Source organism: Pholis gunnellus, assembly GCF_910591455.1.
Source record: "Pholis gunnellus genome assembly, chromosome: 19".
Classification (NCBI taxonomy): domain Eukaryota; kingdom Metazoa; phylum Chordata; class Actinopteri; order Perciformes; family Pholidae; genus Pholis; species Pholis gunnellus.
Window position 1 is genome coordinate 18,201,930 of NC_136546.1, and position 21,233 is coordinate 18,223,162.

At 46.3% G+C, this 21,233-nt stretch overlaps 1 protein-coding gene across 1 annotated transcript in view; it reads left to right on the forward strand.

The window, feature by feature from the left end:
• Window positions 1-21,233, forward strand: part of klhl29 (kelch like family member 29) — a 190,886-nt gene that overhangs the window by 85,427 nt on the left and 84,226 nt on the right. The window contains exons 4-5 of the mRNA XM_079180461.1: window positions 11,171-11,318; window positions 14,046-14,576. Coding sequence (XP_079036587.1) covers window positions 11,171-11,318; window positions 14,046-14,576 — 679 coding nt within the window. The remainder of the gene's footprint in view (window positions 1-11,170; window positions 11,319-14,045; window positions 14,577-21,233) is intronic.

A 21,233-nucleotide genomic window follows, 5' to 3' on the forward strand; every position in this document is an offset into this window, starting at 1 on the left:
CACAGCTGTATAGCCGGGGACCCAAGGACCTGCTGTTGTGGAAACTGTAAAGGAAAACACTCAGGAGCCATGAAATGATGCGCACAACACTGTCAGGGTGAAAGTGTAAAGATTGTAATTACGATGGAGAAACACAGACCTAACTATTAAGAACATCTTGTGGATTCTTTTGCGTAGAACAGCAGATAGTACATCAGAAAACAATGTACTAAAATACATCTGGCTCTTAGCCAAAAGCGAAATCACTTTCATCCGATCCTAATCTTCAGAGTGCAGTGTCCACATTCTCAGCTCATGCTTTTGGGTCCACACATTCACATTCCTGAACATTTTAATCTCCAGATGAACTGAGTGAACAGAGTCACATCGATAAACTAATAGTTTTATGCACGCTAACCGTCGCTGTGTCAAAATTGGTGCAATTTGGACACGCGCCACTTTCAATACAAACAAAACTTTGAATAAACTAAGCAAACAGCGGCCTGTTCAGCAGCGGGGGCGGGGCCTCGGGGCTCTGCAGACTGGGCTGAGCGTGACGCCTGCAAAACGGGCATTTACAGAGCTCATTGACCGCAGTTCACTTTGCCGGCTGGACGCTATGGACGTACGTTACAACCAAACTCTTCTTCACTTCCCCGGAGGCAACGAGCGATGAGCGGCTCTCCGTCGCTGCGGGCAGCTCTACCAGGGGGGCTAAGCGGACACGGGAGAAGTTTACCATCAGGGCTTTCAGCCAGAGAGAGAGAGAGAGAGTTTATTTTAACCCAAACCATGACCTTTTCCTAAACCGAACCAAGTAGGTGGGTAGCCTGAGATTTCTGGCAGAAAGCCTCGAAAGCAAACTTCTCCCATGTGCACAAGCAAATCAGCCGGTTCCAAACTGGCACCGTACTAGTTTGTAAAACTGGCACGTTTTTTGGGGAATTGCTTGTTTTGAACATAACTAGAGCAAATAAAGACATCCAGAAATGTTTTATCCAAGGAACATATAAACTACTAATGGTCTCAGTTTTAGCATTTCATTGATCAGTGGGTGTGTGATGTGTCTATTTACATCAGTGAGAAAGAGACAGAAAGAAAACACATCAGGCCCACTTCCATGCACATTGGTATTCCAGTTTTATATTTGGCTGCACGGACAGTTTTTAGTAACATGACTCATCCATGTAAGTGATTAATCATCTTCCTCATGAATATTAATGTGGTCCTGTCTGTGTCCGTGAAGCAAAAAAGGCTTTTTCATCTCTCACATTATCACATAACAAACAAGTAAATCGAATAACAAAATCAAATCATTTTATAAATGCCAGAGGGACCAAATATTGGCCCACAAAATGCATTTCAAGTTTTTTTTCGTTATTTTTTTGAAGTCCTAGTTTTCACAAATCCGCTGTGTGCGTGTACCTGCTACAAAGATCCAAAGCAAATCTTTGTAAGTCTGCCCATTTCACAGGCACCGTGACTGATAAACTAGAATGCCGAACTGTTATTCTCAAAAGTTTGAGGTAAAACGGGGAAGAACAAACGGATGCCAACTAGCAAGAGGAATCCATTTTTTGACACATTTACTGTGTGTTTGATTCTCTGCAATACTGTTGTCGCAACGTCAGTATATGAGTCTGCTGAAGAGGGCTGGACACGTTTAAAACTAAGCAAAGTAGAGAATGTGTGTGTGAACATTGACAGGCACACGGCATCGATTTCACCTCTTCAAATACGCCCTTACAGACCAGACGGAGCTTTTCTAGTAATCATTTATTTTTAAAAGGAAAGCGTTTAAAAATGTATTTTTAAATCTTACAATAGTGATAATAGTCTAGATATCTATGATTATTATTTTCTTGTTTCCGCAACGATAATTATCTTTTGTAACTAGGTGTTGATTTGGTTTGGAACATTCCTTTCTTTCCACCAAATTGTGTGCCGTTAAGACGCAGAACAAGCATGGAGACATCAGCCGATCTTCAAACGGATCCTCATTTTACTTGTCAATTATAGCTTTTGACACAGGACGTGGACCTTGAAATTACTTTTGCCATCTCTATAGAACAGCATTAGCATTTCAAGTACCTAAAACATTCCAAATCCAAATCAAGAGAAGCTCATTCACCGGCAAGTTGAAAAGCGGCTCCAAACAGACAAAAAAGCCTTTTTTTTCGCCCATTAAATCCGCCCATAATTCAAGTGAAGGTCTGTTTATCCACCTGCCGCAGTGTAGTTCATGGCTATATCTCAATTTCTTTAGGAGTCTCGGGTCTCTAATGATCCCAGCATGTCTCTCCAGTGTATATCTTACCCCAAGCAGTGTGCTGTGTGGACTCCCCCCTGTTTTTGCAGGAGCACAGAGCCACACTGACCACTTCATCTTATGGGATAAACCAGCCTTTCAGTCTCCTCTCAAGCCCTGGGGGGGGGGGGGAGCAGTGCTGGAGCTCCCAAGACTGGAACCTCAAAGGTTGGAACACTGCCACGGGTTACACATGTGGCTGCCTGTGCACTGCTTTAATATGGACATGTCTTTTTTGGCTCATAAAGTCTCTAGGCTAGAAGTCCGTATCGCTGCTCGAGTCGTGTCACTTACACAAAATAGAGTATGAACACGTTTTTGTTTTCTTGTGAAGAAATGTCAACTATTTAAGGACATTTTGCTCCTTTTACACAGCCCCGTGCTCTGTAGTGATTAAAAGGCTGCAAAAATAACGACAGTAAGAGGCTCGTGGGCACACTGGTAATTATATACCTTAGTGGAGTCGTGAGGGGTTTTCGTTTGACAGCGCTGTAATGCAGATTCTGCCGTACCTCACTTAATACGGCTATTTTTAGGAACCCGAATGAAAGGCGATAGGCACTCTGTAGCCAACTGGCGTATTCATTTCAGTGTCCAGAGTTCATCTGAGTTTGTTCATTGTGCTCTCATAATGTTGCAGCAATGCGTCATTAATTAGGCACATTTGCAGCAAATGTTGGCCATTGGCAGTGCCTCCATTTTTCGGTCTAATTACTCACACTTGTAGTCTTGATTAGAGACGTTGCCTTCCAGGTGTTGAGGTGACGTAACGCCGTAAAACGCTTTGGTCTGTGCTCTTCAGCAGACCTGCTCATATGGATGTGGAATGGGAAGTTAAACAGAATACAGCCTTGTTTACTTTCATGCCATCTGGTTTAAAAAATGAGCAATTTCAGAGCTGGTATTTGGGCATTTTGTCAGACCAGCTTGGATGTTGGCCAGAAATCTGCCTGTTCTGTACTCGTGGTCCCTATTGACCAAAGGCTGCTTCTTTGTCTGCCAGATCTCACAGTGCCCAGCAAAAGTCAATAGGAGGCTCCATGGGACAGTAGCATCCATCTAACTGCCTGTCTGCTCTGTACGTTTTATATTCTGTCTGTGTATAAGTAAGTTATCTGTTTAGACCTGCAAGAGTCCAGATCATTTCACAGTACATACACCAAGTCAAGCAGAAGTCCTTTACAGATCATCCTTAAAGATCTGTAAAAATGTAGCTGTTCTTGTTGGGCTACTGAACTCTACGGAGTTTAATTAAACCTCTAAACAATGTGTGAAGTGATCATATAGAGTATATGTAATATATGGATGTAGTCACTGTGACGTCAGCCATTTGGTTTGTGGACTGTACAGTTTGAAGCCTGGAGTTTGGCATTTTTGCTGTCGCCATCTTGTTTTTTTGCAACCAGAAGTGACATGTAAATGTGATTGCTGAATTTTTAGGCGACCAAAAATGTTTCAATAAAATGTCATGAACTAGAAACGCACAGTAAAAAAAATTAAGGTTTTAAGACCAATATGAGGACAACTCCCCGACCTGGACAACGCCTCGGCAGCAACCTGTCAATCATAAGGTAGCCACGCCCTAAAGGATGCCCTGCTTTATGGTCTATTTGAACTAAAATAACTACATGATTTTTTTAAAAGAAGACTTGAAACTGGCTATTGAGACCATAAACTCATTTTTACAATGTTTACTGCGGAATAAACAAGTGAGAAGAGTCAATATTTGACTTCCTTTTGCAACCGGAGCAGTTGCAAATATTAGTTGGCTTCAATTTTCAGACCCTCCCATCATGTACTGTTGATCGTTGCTGTTTGAGACAAACAAGTATCGAGGGAGCGCCAGTAATGCGTTTTGAGGTGCAAGGCTGTTGTCAAGTGAACAGAACAAAATGGACTAAATACAAACCGGCTTCCACACTTAAGTTAAATATTTTCAGAAATTCCTCAAACAGAGCAGCAGCTTCCTTTGTCCTTGACGTGACGAAGTGAAAAGAGTGAAAGATTAATTCGAAACTATTGAGCCGCCGCAATAATGACACGACGACAAAACATTTTATTGTCAAAAATGTCGAAGCGCTGTATGTCAGAGAGCCACGGAAGTATGTAGGAACACGGATTTAATGAAATTCTTTTGTTCAGACAATTTGCCCGTATGGAACTTGAACCGCTGTATAAGCGAGATGCAGTAAGCCTCCACTGCATCTCCCCCCTGATTTCCAGCCCTGCCATATGGTCGTCTGGTTTTTTGGCCTTTCTGCCAGAACATCCCGGTATTTGGCTTGCAGATTGCATGCATTGTAAAATGCATTTAAATACTCCCCACACTGCACTCTTGGCAAAGTAGATATTGTTTCCCTTCATATTGCAATATCAATATAAATTCAATTTATTTTTTTAGCGCTAAATGGCTGTTTGCCCGGTTAACGCTCATTTATTACAAACCACGGCGCACGGCCAGTGCTCAAACACTCACACACCCAGGGCCACACGTAGCAGTCATTTTGCCTCAATTCCAACCACAGGCAGTGAGCTACACAGTTGTCTCTTGGTCTCCAAGGCCGCTGCTGTGACAGGCGGTGGATATTTTGTTCCCCAAACACTCACCACATATCAGGCAGGGTCGTGGCCTGCTGGAGACCCATGTCTCTCACTGTCCGCTGCCAGTGCCAACGGAGGGCAATCGGGTTTTCTGACACGCTCCTCTGGGAGGTGTTACCATGACATAAGCATGTCTCCACAGCTCACTTGTCCAAGTACTAGTTCTCCCCGCTCGAGAGGCCTTTGCCAGCCGCTGCTTGGTCCCACGGATAAAACATCTTCACGGAGCCACTAACACTGTCTGCGAGAGAACAGAAAACACGAGAAAAAGGAGGGGCTGAGGTCGAGTTTGGAGGGCGAGCGCCGCAAACCTCGGAGCACTCATGGGATATTAGGCGGGGTTTCCAGCCCTGCTGTTCCACTGAAGCTTGTCGGGCCTCGCCCCTCCGTTCACGCTTCTCTTTTCTGGAACGTGTGCGCCGAGCCAGGAGCATGCCGAGCTGTCGGAGCGTCTTAGCCGGAATTTCAGTGGAAGTGAAGTCCGTTCCCCTTCAGTCGTTTGGCCCGGGGCTTGAAATTATAGAGTCTGTATCCGTAGCCCTTTCTCTGGTGCATCAATAGCTTATATGCCCTGCAGACACTTGTGTTGTGTGTTTTCATTATGTTTGTGTGTTGTGCTGCCGGGGGTCAGTGTTAAGTGTTGGCGCGCCCGGAAGGATCCGCTTTGTTTGTGTTTTCAATTTTTAGGGCACAAACTGCCAGTCATGAACTGTCAACCCGCAGTAATGGCTGACATTCTTCTTGTATAAAGTGATATCGCCTCGATGCAGATGGTGACTGCAGATACGACTTGTTTTTAATCCGCTGCATTGCTTCAAGAAAGAGGCAGGTGTTTCTGAGAGGTGGCGAGCATTGTTCAGCGGACTCGTGAAAAATAACGGAATCAACATGGAGCAACCTTTGGTGAATGCTCTCGGGTAAATAATGTCGTAGATTTTGAATATAATGTTTTTGCTGTTAGAAGAACATTTGGCAGCCAATTTTCTTTCAACTTAATGTGACCTTTCTTTGTTCTTTGTTCTTTGTAGTAATATGATGGATAGTTGCTAGTGAGAAAATGATTATGTTATGCAAGTATTGGCCCAATATTGTTTTCAATTGCACGGAAGTGAATGTTTTAAATGAGTCACCAGCCCGGTTCAGCGGAGAGTTATTTGATAAGAGCTGTGCTCCAGATTTGTATCCATCTAGTCATTCCTCCGACTGTTAAAGAGCTCCTCCACTTCACAATACCGTCTTTAAACGCCACAAAAGATTTGCGATTTGCGACTGTGACATTTTATGCCTCCCACAATGCCGTGGATATGTCTAATCTCGGTATCACTTCACATTTTTAAGTGCAACACAATAGAGCCTTTTGGAGTAAAAAGAAACAGTACCTGGTTTCCTCTCTCTCTCTCTCTCTTCAGTATGCAGCCATCATACTGAGTAACGCACCTTCCCCTGTCTGTGGCGCCACGCCGTTCCGCATGTTGGAGCGCCGCTCCATTTTTAAGATGGCTGCCAAAAATGGCGCAATCGTCTCTTTGTTTACTCCTGAGATGCTCTGCTGTGTTCCGGTCTAATAGATTGGACACAGCCGCCCCGTGGCTCGGGCTCCCAGCATTCAGCACCATTATGACGGAAAACCCAGAACCAATCCACTTCACATTTAGGTGTCAGCGCGCTGTCATGGAAAAGAGATACCTCTATACAGTAAGTGAATAACGGTCGAAAAGAAAATGAGTTGTGCGCTTTTGTGCACTCCTTAGCGCCCGCTGGTCAGTTTTCGGACCACACACTCGGTTGGCGCTTTTGGACGGAGCAGGAGGAGGAAGAAGATTTTTATTTTTTCCCCTCCTATTTTAGAAAAACTGAAAACGATCTGTCAAAAGCAATGATACGAGGCTCCGTGATGGATGGGTTTGTCTTACTCTGCCTCTCAATCTTTCACTCCTTCGCTGCCATTTTTTTTTTCTCTCTTTTTCTCTGAGGAAAACCATTATTTCCATCACCCTCCACGTTTCAGCCAAATTCGCTGCATCTGTCCATGCCTGGCCAAAGGGAAGAAAAAGCCATTCTGTCGGAGTTGAATTTCATTTCCTCTCCTGCACATACCGTCTTTTTTTTATATGATTTGTTCGTGGTGTGGGATTACAATGTGATATTATTTTACGAGTGCACACGATCGAGCAGGACACGACAGACACGGCTGTTATTGAAATTCTGATTATAATTACATTTGTGTACATGCACACCCCCCCTCCCCCCACTGAGATTGCAGGGTGACTGTGGAGGTGTACAATCTCTGTTGCATTTTAAATGAAACCATAATGGCAGCTCCACACTGGACCACCAGAAATCCAGGAACATTGCTGCTCCGGTCCGTTTGGAATAGATTAACTGATAAACCGATCAGGAAAACAACTGTGCGTTAACAGGGCCCGGTTACAATGCCAGCAGAGTGATACCACACGAAGGTGCACCTCCTCCTCCTCCTCCTCCTCCTCCTCTGCCTGCGGTCTGTTATTCTTCCTCTCTCGTGCGTAAAGAGCTTTTTTGCCCCCGCAAGAACACTGAACCTTAAAAAGGTAGAACATAATCAGCCGTTGCGGCAGCGGCCTGCACGCTGCTGCTATCTCATTGTGTCTGGCAGTTGCGCTAATGACATTTCACGAGATTAGCTTTGTTACTGTGGTATTGTTACCGTCCTGCTTTGTCCCCTTTCCTCCCTCAAACCTCCCCTCTTGTTACCTTCTCCCGTTTTTTTTTTTTTTTGTTCAAAACCTGCTTTGCTCTCTCTACACCTCTTCCTTTTCACCCAGTCCTGTTATTGAATCTCGTAGCAGTTAGCTGATTTGATCAGTGTGCGCTGAAACATTGTTTACCCCGGTGGGACCTGGGTGTTATAGACTCACCCCCCCCGCCCCCCTCTCCATCTCCCTCTCTTTCTCTCTCCAGCTCTCTCTTGCTTTTTTTTTTTCCTCCCCAAGTCGAGCAATAAAGCAATTTCTCTGGGGGATTGGAGCACTATATGTTTTTCGGCAGTACTGGCCCATACCGCAAGCACACACAAGGTCCAGAGAGCTGAAGCCTTATGCAGAAAGTCCGTGGCGGTAGTTTTTTTTGTGGGAGCCTGGTGTCCGACCCCGGCGTCATTATAGGATTGAACTGGTGCAATAACTCACCCAGACAAAGGGCTGGCTCGAACGGAACGCGAAAGGCAAACACAAAGCCATGAGCAAACGTTTTTTTCTGTTTATTTGGATGTGGATGATGCGGATGACTCAAAACAATCAAAGCCCTGAGCCGCGGGGATCACAACAAGGCCCCGCATATTTGTACCCACAGCAGATGGTGGCCAGTGGCGGGAGGGTTCTGGTGGGCACATTAATGCCGCCTACTACTGCGAGATGTCAGCGCACATAATGATAGATGTCAGCGTTCGCCGCGTCCGAGGGAATGGCTGACACGCCAGCCGCTGTCTCTCGCTGCCCGCGACGGGAAGAGGACAAGTATATATTTAGGCCTTGATGCATCTTGATTTTGTCTTCCTCTCTTCAATACACTGATTCCGACGTGTCTGCAACAGTCAGATGTTTGAGAAGGGGGGGGGAAGGATCCTTCTAGTTGTGCTGTGCGTGCTCGTGTGTTTCTGCATGATTGTGCAGGAGGAGCAGACGGACAGCTGCTTCAAACGCTGAAAAAGGGCTTTTCAAGGCAACTAGGAAGAAAATGGAGGGCCACACTTTAGGTTTTGAATTACAGCACAGTATTGAAGAAAATCACCACAATTTCCTGTTGGATCAAAATTGCTTGTACACCTTTTCATAGCAAAAAGTTCCATGTTGTAAATATAAAATGCAGGTTTAGTCTTCCTGATAGGAACTGACCTTCTGCTTCATGCATGTGGTCCATGTGCACCGATGCTGTGAACGGTAAAAAAAAAAATACAAATCTTTCCCCAGCCAGCTTGACAACAAACACAGAAATGGCTTGGCACGACTCGAAAATTATTTATCTGGCTCCCCTCCTCCTCTCCAGCATGTTTTTTTTGTCGAGTCAGAGGAAACCATCTGCTGCCCGGTGATAATGGGCGGCTGGGGAGGCGGGGGACTGGAAATATGGAGAGCAAATACAATTGAGAGAAAATGACAGGCGCTCTCCCAGAACCTCCGGTACCTTCCTGCCTACCTGCAGCGAGTCTGCCATCTTAATAAACATCCCGTCTGATATCTCCTGCTTTCTGTGCATGTGTGTGTGTGTGTGTGTGTGTGTGTGTGTGCGCCTTTCAAACTTGTTCCCAGTGTGTCTGTGTGTGCGTATTTTCCCATCTAACCTTGATCATTTTCAGGATTGTTCCTGAGCCTGAGCTGGTACGCTGTCAATGTGATGGTGCTGACTAAGAACCTTTTTTTTTCCTGGTGCACTAAAACTGTGACAGATGAATTGCCTTTCTTGCAGAAGAGATTTTTTTTCTGTTTTTCTTTCTGGTGTTTTGCGATAAATGGCTGGGAGCATTAATGAGAGAATATTATGAGGCAGGTGCAGGGCTGAAGCAAAGTGAGAGTCAATGCTGCGAGTTAATGAGGAGTCGCCCGTATATAGGGGGAAGGTAAAGCATGGCTGGAGAGGAATACAGTAAAGCACACAGAGTGAAGGAGGAAAACTCTCATTAAAACAAATAGCGGAGCTATAGAAAACAACTCCTCACCTTGAAAATGGTCCGAAATTTTCCCTCCCAGAGTCTCCAGGGCTCTCAGATGGAATTGAGCGCTCAGGGCATTCTCTGAGTAAACCATTTCAGTTTTCTCTTGTCTGAAGTCGACAGGTTGAGCTGGACAAAAAGACCTGACAGCCCGTCTGCCCCTAAACCCAGCTTCATTCTCTCACTCCATCACTCTATTTTCTACTTTGCCTCGAGATGTTTGCCTTCGCTGTTTTTGTTTTTTCCCGTCTCTCCCTCTCTTGCCCTCAGCACTTACAAACTGTCAGATAACTTTCGGTATGAATTCATCAACTAAGTGACACTCATTGAACTTGTCTGCTCTCGTGAAGCTGTTTATTACAGAGCAGATGTTGTGCTGTGTCAATACCATGTCTTTAAGTGTCAAAGCTGCCATAAATCCATCGCAAAGTAGAGAGGGCTGAGTTTTCCTGAAACGGGATGGATCCGATATGTAAAGCTGCACATTAATGCGCTGTGAAACCGAATTGTTTGGACTGTATTTTCTACATCGTTGTGCCGCAGAGCGGCGCGCTCCGTCGGGCATCGTCAGCACAGCGGTTGGAATGCACGATGGCGCGCTTGATAAAGTGGAAGGCGGGTCAGGGAGGATAATGGAATTGAGGGATGGAGGGATCAGCCACAGACACAGGAGGGGCTCTGGTGTGACCAGGTCTTTTCTATTAACTCAGGAGGCTGGCCGGGGCGAGCGGGGGGAATCAGGCTCTCCCTGCCTGGTTGTTAGACCGCGCATCCAAGCTGCAGACAGGGAGAGGGGAATATTGCTCAGGGGTCCAGTGGTGATTGACCCGGTGTTTTCATCAGCCTGGGCTTGCCTGATAGCGTTTCTTACCCCCCCTACCAGAGCAAAATATTAGAGCTTTTGAGTGCAAAGAAAGGCTTAGGGAACTCTTAGTTTGGTTTGGCGAAGTTGCATTGGATTTACCACCGTGCACACATTGTCACCTAGCTTTTCATTTTCTTTTTTGAAATTACATTTTTGCTTTACTCCCATTCCTGCAAAGCGGATTTCTTCCTATTTACTCTATTTGTCGTATTTGTGTTCAGAATTCTATTATCTCACTTGACTGAACACAATGTTTAATTCATTGCAAAACATTAAGCTATACAACGTCTCGGGGGGGAAGGATCTGCATTTGAATGTAGCCCACACTAGAAAGTTAATTGTTGTTAGTATATAAAAGAAATGCTGGTCTTTCTGCAAAGACTCTTGAGGCCGCGAACGAGAATTTGATCTCCTTGATCCCATTTTATACATAGGCTGTAATCAGCACTCACTCACTGCTAATTACATGCCATGCTCCATCATCAAGGCTCACTTTAAGACCTGAACAAATTGTGATTTGTTGCACTTTTCATTCAAGCTACAAAATGAAATATTTATAATTTATTTTTTTATTGACAAAAGAAGATATCGGGGCCATTTGCAAACAAGCATGTGGTCTAAAGATCAGGCGGCGTAGATTGGTTTTGGTTTTAATTCTCGCGCTTGTCTTTGGGTTTGCTTTTATCATACGACTCTCTAATCGGCGCTTCGTTTTGTTTCTATGCTGCAGGTCTCCGGTCTGTCTCCTGGAGACAGCCAGACCCCGGGACTGCTGCTGGCTCCGGGAGTGAGGTGGGGACAGACGCCCATCAACCAGCTCACACCCTGGGATACGGACGAGCCCCCCGCCAAGCAACATCGAGACAGCGAGCCCACCGGTAATGACTCACACACACACACACAGCATTTACATACTGACGGACACATCGGGTGGTTCCACCTGATGCATGTTTTTCGGTCCGCCTTCACACAGCAGATGTATGCGTGCACACGGACGGCTACACCCCGAACGGCCCCGGCCAGCCACACTAGCATCCAATGCTAATGAGGCATGCTGTGCTGCCCTGCCCCACATAAAAGTACACGCTCGCCTCCTCAACATGCATACTTTACATACACAATCATGCATAATTAACATTCGCAAACACCATCTTTACATAAACCAGCTCATGTATGCATCACATTACAGAAATGTCGGTGTGATAACAAGAAGTTAAAATAAGTATGAATCCGTATTGCACCTTCGCAGCCCTCCATCTTCACTCTGCTCTCGTTTTATTGTCCTCGTTGGTGTTTTTGTGTCACAAACGGAAGCTGATTCAGTCTAAATCGATGTGGTGAAGTCGTCCAAACGATCTCCACCAGTTCTAGTTTAGATGTTGATCTTATTCTTTTCGTGTCCTTTTGCAAACGTGTACAGCAGCGCAGTGCGCAGACCCCGACGTTAAGGAGTTAAGCCAACATTGAGGTTGTTTTACCCTGATCGTAATGAACTCACCCAGAATGGCTCTGCCCTAGAGCAGTTCATATCCCTCCATTGCTCTGCTGGCCTCTGCCTCCTGCTCATCACAAATGTGTCTCATTTAAGCATAATACTGGCACAGAGCTCGCTCCAGTGGAAATTCCAGCTCGACAAATCCAGATTGTGGACAGCTGCTGCTCAGTGGTAGCAAAGCATCACGCTCGAAACATCAGAACCCTGCCGCTGCCTGTTCAACTCGCCCCCCCCCCCCCCTAATTGCAATTCACATATCTTCCATATAGATTGCTTCGTGGATTAATTATTCACCGGTTTGATCAGTTACCCAAGAGGGATGTTTCTGTAGCAGAAACCGTAGGAGGTACTCTCAGGATGGGAGGATGCGGTGGCGATAAGAGAGCAGGCGGTACCCCCCCCCCCCCCCCCTGCTGTGTGTCCACAGCCTCCTGCTGTGCATTGGAGGAGCTGGCTGAATTGGCCATGACGTTCTGGAGCTCTTATTATTGTATGGAAGTGAATGAAGCTTCTCCCCACCCCCTTTCCCTCCAACCACTGCAGCTCCCACACCCACACCACAGCTTGGAGTAAAGCGTGAGGAGAGTGAGATGTCACAAACCCAGCTCCCTGTCGCATATGACACTCAAATCCGAGCATAGTGTTGCATATTGATTTTGCGCGTGTGCGCCATTTCAAACTGTGACTGGCGTTTGCGACGGAGCCAGCTCCCCTCCACACTTCACTGAACTGTGTTGCCAGAGAGTTCTCTGCCAACTGTGGCAGAATTAATCAACGCTTTTCTTTCAACAGGAAACTTCACGGTCGTGTCTGTTGAAGAAAGTTTGTATTTCAAAGAGAAGTTTTGTTTCAACTTCAGTTTCCTTGTGTGAAAAAGAGTTCTTGTTTTCATGCCATGATTTTAGAGCTAATAAATAAATAAAATGTACTTTTCTTTTAAAGCGAGCCCTGCACGTATATTTCTACACATAACATTTCATATTAATTCATTCATATTTAATATGAATGTACCTGATTCGTTTTGTTAGACTTTGCAGTAAAGGACTCCTGTCTGAATGTAGGTCAATGTTGGGTTATGATAATGAAATTCCACAAAATGAAAAGAAATTGCCGAATTGATTCTACATTTTTTCTGCTAAAAGATGGTGAAATAGTGAAGGACAAGGACATAGAAATGGAGGACAGACAGAATGTATATACGGCACGTCAAATTTTTATCACTGCATTAAAAACTTCATAAGATGTGGAATTATTACACCAACCCATTTCATTAGAATCCTTTATCAAGATTGGCTACAAAATAAGGGAAATTGAATATAATTTTGGTGCCAATTAGCTGAATGACATGAATTATGAAAGGAACTGGCCTCTGGAGTCCTCTATTACCCTCACCCACTGCTGTCTGTCAGTACTCCCCCCCCCCCCCTCCATCCATCCTTCTCAGCCCGGACTATTATATCAGCAGGACCGGTATGATGAATAACGTGCACGTTTTTCGTAGCTTTTTGCATGCTGTGATTTAGCCTTTGGCCCCTTTGGCAGAGTGGTGGGCTATTTCTGGAGCTTGGACCATGGCAGGAGGAGCTAGAGATGAGGGAGTAGGAGCCAATGTGTGTGTGAGGGAGGGAGGCAGTGTTCAGAGCCAATATGGCTGCGTCTTCCCAGCACACCCTCAGCATCTAACGCCTCGGGGTAGAGAAATGATTGGCTCCGAGTGTCTGGGTAAACACAGACTCCTACACGGGTATTGGTGTGTTCACTGAGCATGTACGCGTTCGCATTCAGAAAAGGCATTGTAGCGGATTTCCTTAATCTTGTTGTGATGATAATCTCGGGCGCAGAGCTTCAGACATTTTTTCCTGTTTGATATTAAGTCCAAAACAAACTTGGACTGAAGCGGAGCAGCACACTGACAAGTCGTGGCGTGGAGAAGGAGCAGACTCGAGCTGGAGTCTGTCTTCTCATGCTGTTTTCTGTCTCTATTTGATCCTCTAATACCAGACTTAAAATCAATCTGCCCCTTGTTTTGGGCTCTTTCACTTGGTTTTATGGAATAAAAGCTGTACATGCTATTGTTAAATCTTTCTTCTGTCTGTGTGTTTGTCCGCAGGTCCTACCTGGGCTTCACCAGTAGCGGCGGTGAGCCAGCCCAGCCTGCTGCCCCACACCTACGGCCTCCCCCAGCCGCCCTCCTTTAGCCACAGTGTGACCGCGCAGTCACCCATCATAGGAGTAACCCCGTCCATCCAGGCACCGGTGCCCCCGCATCACCCGCTCATGACGGCCCACTTCCAGCTGACGCCGCAGTCGACCCAGCAGCCGCCCTCCATGGTGCTGAGCATGCCCAGCCAGCCTCAGTTCGCCTCCGCTCAGCTGTCCGCCCAAGCCAACCACGTTGTTCATCCAAACCCTCACAGCGTGATGGGCAACGGCCACTTGACCTCTCACCCGGGCCTCATTCAGCACCCCGCCTTGCCTCTGACCAATGGACAGGCAGCGGCAGCGGCGGCGGCGGTGGCAGCAGCGGTGGCACACGCTCAGCCCACAGCCGGAGACAATCAGGACGGTCCTAACGGGCTGCAAATGCTGCGGACAGTCGGGATGGGGAAGTACGAGTTCAGTGACCCGGGACATCCGAAAGGTAAGCACGGAAAAAACCTCAGCCGCTGCACTCCGCACAGGCGGATGTTTTTGAATGTCTCTCTTCCAGATATGTAAGCTGTCACAAACATCTCTGAAAGGCTAAATCAAAGCAGATCCGTTCGGCTGGCAACCTGAGTTCAGAAGTGAATTTAAGCCAGGGAGGTGTTAGCTATTAAATCAATACGCTCAGCTCTCTATTCCCTGTGACCTCCCCTTATGCGAGGCCCTGCTGGAATGAAAGGCATAGGCCTCTGCCCTCTGTTTGTATACCCGAGCAGTTTCAGATGCCAACAGTCATAAACAAGGCTGCAAACACTCAAGCAAAGGGGTTTGTTGAAATACAACTTGCAAACAGATCCAATTCGCTTCAAAGCTGCTCCAAGGTCGCAGAGAACGGAGGTGCACCTAAAGCAGCAGTGAGATGGCCGCTTCCGGAAAAAAGAAAAGAAACTCTTAACACCGTCCACAGTGGATTCTTTGGAGAGAACATGTTGTACTGATCTCAAACTACTACACAGTGCCCGTGCTGTTGTTGCACTGAAATTGGTTGAAAGTGTGTCAGGTTTGTCCTTCCACCGTCTCTCGGGTTGCAATACTCCCCAGGCCTACTAAACACGAGGCAGGAAGAGCTTTCGGCCCCTAACCCTCGCATCGCTCTCTCCGAGATCGTTTGAAGCCTTGTTGACTTGTTTGTGAAGGTGCTCCGCGGCCCCCGACTCCGATGCCTGAATGTGCGAGCCGTAAATTGGTGTTTGGTTTAACCTTGGAGTTTATGGCGCAGGGCGTCAGAAACAGATGTTCGCAATTCCCAGACCAATTTTCACATTTAATGAAGCTTTTAATTTAGGTTTAGATTGTTTTCTTTTTCCTGGCTCATTTTGATCAATAAAATGTGTGCAAATGAACTTGTAGATTGCAAGAAAAAAAAAATAAGAAAGCAATTATTTTGGAGACTGCCTGCGATACATTGAAATGAGACTGCAGGTAGAATTGGAAGTGGATAATTAGACGGGCTCGACAGCTTGGTCCGGTTTCTATTGAATGAGACCTTTTTGTTTTTAATATCTTCTTTTTTAGAATAGACTGTCGCGAGCCATTAACCGCGTGCGTGTCAAAGTGTATTGACGTCCTTCTCACAGGCCAAAGAAGCTAGGCTTCACTTGGAATTACAGTATTTACCCGGATCCATTTTACAGGGAAGGAAAAACGCTGTAAGGATTGTTAAAATTCTGCAAACACTGTCGCTGTGATTCATGTTATGATAAAGTTAATGTATTCAGCTCGGATGGCTTCAGTTTGTCAGCTGCTGTATTTCAAAGGCAGAATGGGGAAAGCATCCCTGTGTCGATTTCTAGACACAATATACACTTGAAATCTTTTGCAGGCCTCTGTGAAGGTCAAACTGCAAATATAGGCACTTCAAATCTCGCATCTCCTCTACCATTTTTTTTTTTGTTGCAGTTTTATCATCCCTACTTGACATTGGACATTAGTACGAGTACTGTCACGAGAACATTGGAAGCGGGTAAAGCGTCGAGCGCCGGTAAATTAGTGGTGACATCTCTTCAGCGGGCTCCTGAGCGGCGAGGCAGACCTCTCTCCCCCGACAGGAACACTTAACTTAGCAGCTGTAATCACAACAATGCCACCCCGATCGCCCTGCCCCTCGTGACACTGCCCACTGCTGTCCTTCTGGCTGCGCCCTTCCCGGCTCTCTGATCATCTCTGTCACTTCCCTGCCCCTCCCTCTGCTCCCTGCTTTCTCGCTCAGTCCCGAGAAGGTCACAAAAAGCTCCCACTGGTCTTCCTGCATTCTGTTTTCAAATCAATTAACACTGCGTCCTGCTGTCGTGCCATAGTGGTAAAATAATATAGAGGCTAAGCTCTTGTGACCTGCATTCTGGCTACCCCCCTGTTCAAATGATCTTAACCTGCTGTTGGCACTTTTCTCCCTCGGCTTAGACCCAAAAAAAATACAACAAACCCCAAAATATACGAGAAGCAGTTTGTGAAAAGAAAGGAAAGCAGCTGCAGGTTAGAAGTCAGTGTTTCTGCAGCCCTCTAATGGCTGAGGTGAGGATAAAGAGGGCTGGCAAATCTGATCCCAGGTTAGACATTGTGGGTTACAAACATGTCTGGAAATAAAACGAGGCTGTAAATGAAGTTCAAGCGTCCGCCCGCACAGACGGACAGACATGCAAGTATATCTTCTTCTTTTGCCTCTCCACAAACACACATGGGCTTTATTTCATTCTCAAGAAATGCATTATTTAAAAGTGTGATACAAACCCCTCATGTACAACTAGCACACACACACACACACCGCAGGGTGAGCTTGGTTTGGGCTTCTGCGGTAAAAAGCCAAAAGACGGGAATAAATGAGATGCCCTTTGTGCCCCTGACTGGCTTGTGGGAGACCTTGCTTAAATAGCTAATGAATTATAACCCTGATGGAGGTCCAAAAAAGAACATATCCCTAGCTTATCTAGTCAGGCTGTTTATAGGGCTGTTCCTCAACCAAAGACATTCTTAGTCGACCGACACTTTCTCCACAAAGAAACTCACAAAAGCGCTGCTTTAAGTCTTGTGTTTACCAGAGATGTGCTCACACGTTTCCCTGGAAATAAGTCATTTGGCACAAAACAATCAGTAAAAAATGACTAATAGACTGAAGAAATATGAGTCAACTGAGACCGAAACAACCAATGAGGTCGACTATTCGACTACAGCCGTCGTGGTCATTTAAATAGTAAAAAACGATGCTGCTGTGTTTACTGGCGACGGTCAAATCCTGGTGGTGCATCTCACATCAGAGGGTTTTCAGAAGTGATTATTGGACAAACGGTTTGAATACTTAAGCCGCTACTTAAGCGAATGTGTTTGCAGCATTAAAAATATATATATATACTTGAGCCTCAGGATACAATGCTTGTAAGCGCTGAAGTGCAGAGGAGGTTTTTTTTGTTGCCTTTTGATGGCAAAGTCCTGGATCTTGGAGCAGCTGACGGAGCTCTGCCTCCTTAATCCAGCTGCACTACAGGCCGCTGTGCACGCTACTGTACAAATGTGTGTGTGTGTGTGTGCGCGGTCGCTCGCACAACTTCCTGGGTGTGACTGCATGGATGTTTTGTCAGATGTCAGCCCCGCAGCCTTAAAGCCAAACACCACAGTGACAGAAATCACACTCCGTGTTTGATTTGGCTTCGCCTTCAAAAGGGAGCAATTTGTCTTCGCGCCGCATCAGCGGGCACATCAACAACTGTGTGCTCCTTTTCTCTCTCTCTGTGTGTGTGTGTGTGTGTGTGTGCGTGTCTGTATAGGTATGTGTCTGCGTGTTTGTGCACGTCTGCGTAAATGCCACACGTATGCCAGTCATTTATGTGAAGATTCACGCGGAGCAGCTGGGAGGCAGCTTTAACCTCGTCACCTACTGAGAGATGCCAGTCACCGGGGCTGTGATCTGCCTACCTGGTTACCCCGTCCACAGCAGGCCGTCTCATAACACCTGCCTGTCATAGTGTACAAATCAAACTCTTTTGTCGGTTTAATTTCCTTCACATCCCCCTCTCCTCGCTCCATTTAAAAAAAAAAAAAAAAAAAAAATGTTTTGTCTTCTCAGTAAGAGGATCTCGCCGAGCACTTGAACTATCTATTCGCATCCGGAGCCACAGTAGTCACAACTGTCGGTAAAATGTGTGGATGCAGGATGAGTGACGTCGTAAAAAAAAGGACAATGAAAAAGGAAAAAAGGAAAAAAGAAAGAGGAGATAGAATCAAAGAGGGGGAGATGCTCAGAGCGGAGTTGCTGTGTGTCTATTGACCAAGTCATTAAAATCGATGGCTGTCCTGATGAATATCAGCCAAGAGGAGCGAGTGCCGAGCTCAGCGGGGACAGTTATCATCTCCGCGTGTCCCGAGCCCGACTCGAGAGGTTTCCAGCCGCTCAAATGATGTTTTTTCATATTGTTTTTACCCCGGCTTAGCATGAGCTAAGATGACTGTCGGCTGCTGCGTTATGTAGTCCTGCAGCACACTGCGACGCTGTGGGTTTTTGTTGTTGGTAAATGCCTAAAAATAAGGAGCAGATGAAGCACAACTCTCTGCATGGTTTGGAAGTTTGGGGTCACAGACAGATCTGTCGGGCCACCTGCTGTCTTACTGAGCATTATAGCTCCTCTCCTCGCCTCCTCTCTCATGTCAAACATCGTTTTAATGCTCCCTTCCACCTCACTAACTTTACCGTTGCCGTTCCCTTCTGTGTCTCACACACACCCACACACACACACACACACACACATCGGTAGGGACACACATATGCACACAGACGATCACATGCTTAAATGCACACGGGGACGACACACGTGCGCACACACACACACACACACACACACACACACACACTACTATGAGAGAGGGGAAGCGCGTTGTCGTCCACGGCCTCCTTCTCTGCCCAGGAAGTTCATCTTCCAGTCAGCTCACATCAGTCGTCATCTGGGGACCAAGCAGCGCCGGATCTACTAGTGAATGCAATTAAGATGCCTTGCTGAGTTAAGATCAGTGTTTTTACTTTGCTACGCCGAGAGCGCAGCAAAGTAAAAACCTCTCTCACCTTTCTTCTGCTGTGACCGTTTCATCTGTCACATTCTGTAGTCTTAATACATTTTTTTAAAGCTACAACAAGGAATTTTTTCGTGTCGAATGTGGCGTTTCTGAGCACCTGATTCCCTTTTAGAAAACCTCATTTTAGCGACTCCCTGCTGGACTCTGAATTCCTGGTGAACCTGCACGATTCCATCTGAATTTGCGCGAAACTCAAACCAGTGGCACCGATGACGGACCTTAAGAATAAATATAAATAAATTAGATTGAGACTGTTTCATAACCAGTTATAGGTTCCTCACAGTAACTTTAATTACGCATTCAATCTAGTTTACTTTCAGACGGAGCGTATTGACAGCGCACCACTATACTGTCCCCGTGCACATTGGCTCTTTGTGCGTTATTGCTGAGACTTTTATCGCCACTTATCGTACCTCATCAGAAGCTTATTTTGGAATCGACGTGCTGTGTTATTGTTTTGTCGTTTTGTTTACTGGTTTACGATCTTAACTGGATTACATGATGACATTTCATTTTCTGGACGTCTTTGTGCAGATTGCTTCTCTCTTCTCAGAGATATTCGTCTATAGACTGCAGTAGCGTGCAGTTATTGCAAAGCATACAGTAGCATACACACTGCTGTAGCATGACAGGCCGTTCAAACCCGTTATTAAAAACACGGCCAGTTTGCGATAGCCACACTGAGACCATTAATCGTGGCAAGCACATTAATTAAACCCTCTCCTCTCCTCTCCTTTCTCTCCTTCACTTGATAGAGTGCAGACGATCTCTACATCCTCACTGCAAATTATGCCAAAGTACGCCTTTCACAGAGACGAATGTAAGACCGAATCCGGTGTAAGTGTTGTCGGGGTTGTTTCTTTTTTTCAATTTTAATTTCCAATATGCTGACTCGGATCAGCGTCTGCGGAGGGGAGCGGTGGTAAATTAATTAAAGTCACTGCGGTGTTGTGCTGGGCGATTATCTTAAAGCTATCCGCATCAGGATTAGCTAAAGCAGAACTAGGGGTTATTATGATTTCAAAACAGGCTTAACTTTTGAATATGAAATGCAGGTTTTTTCTAGTTTCTATCTCTCTCACAGCATTCCTTCAACTCCAGGTAGCTCAAGCAGAAACCAAAAAGGGAATTCACAAGAGCCCCGGAATGTCCCAAATTATTTATGAGGTTGAAATTTATTCCAATCACCGTGGACTGTGTGTGTGCAGGTAATTCTCTTAAATGAACACGCAGCGTGCCAAAGGAGATATCCTTAAGAGTAACGTTAGTACACGAGTCCACACGGGGCCCACGTATATTGACTCAAACGTCTCATTTCAGAAGGACAGCAGCGCTCCTTAGACTGCAGGCTGTTGCCGAGCTACCTGACGCTGTCTCTTTAACTTTTGCTAAGGATGCCTTTCACCGAGACGTCTTACTGTTTCTCGCACAGCTCCGGCTCCCAGGAGTCAGCACACAGAAAGCAGAGGAGGATGAGAGGAAACGTGAGGTGAGCAGGCGGGCGGTGTGTCGTATGCTGCTGCTCTCCCTCGTTATCGTATTTTTAAAGGAGAGGAGCCCCGCCAGGAGCCCCATACATTACACCGCCCCCCCCCCCCCCCCCCCCCCCTCCACAGTTAATATAGGGACGGCGGATAGCTCATTAAGATTGATCGTTCCTCGTCCACCTCCTCCTCCGTGCAGAACGCGGCACCGGCTTCATTAATCACCGGGATTTCGAGATAAAGCTCAGTCGCGGGGACCTGAAGAGCCTGACAGCTACCGGCTCCTACACGCACGTAATCACGGACGCGGTGCAGCCGCCCCGGCTCCCTGCCGCGCGAGAGGGGGCGCCGCGTCCACGCCTCCCTTCCCTCCTCAACCTATACTCTCCTCCTTCCCTCCTCCCCACCTGTCCTCTTCACTGCAATTGTCAGTTTATTTCACTCAGCCCGAACAAACAGCAGCACCCCTCCCATGCTGTTGTCTCTCCCCATAACTGCCGCTTGTTCTATGCTGTTCTCTCCGCCTCCCTGATCTCTCTATACTCCATTGT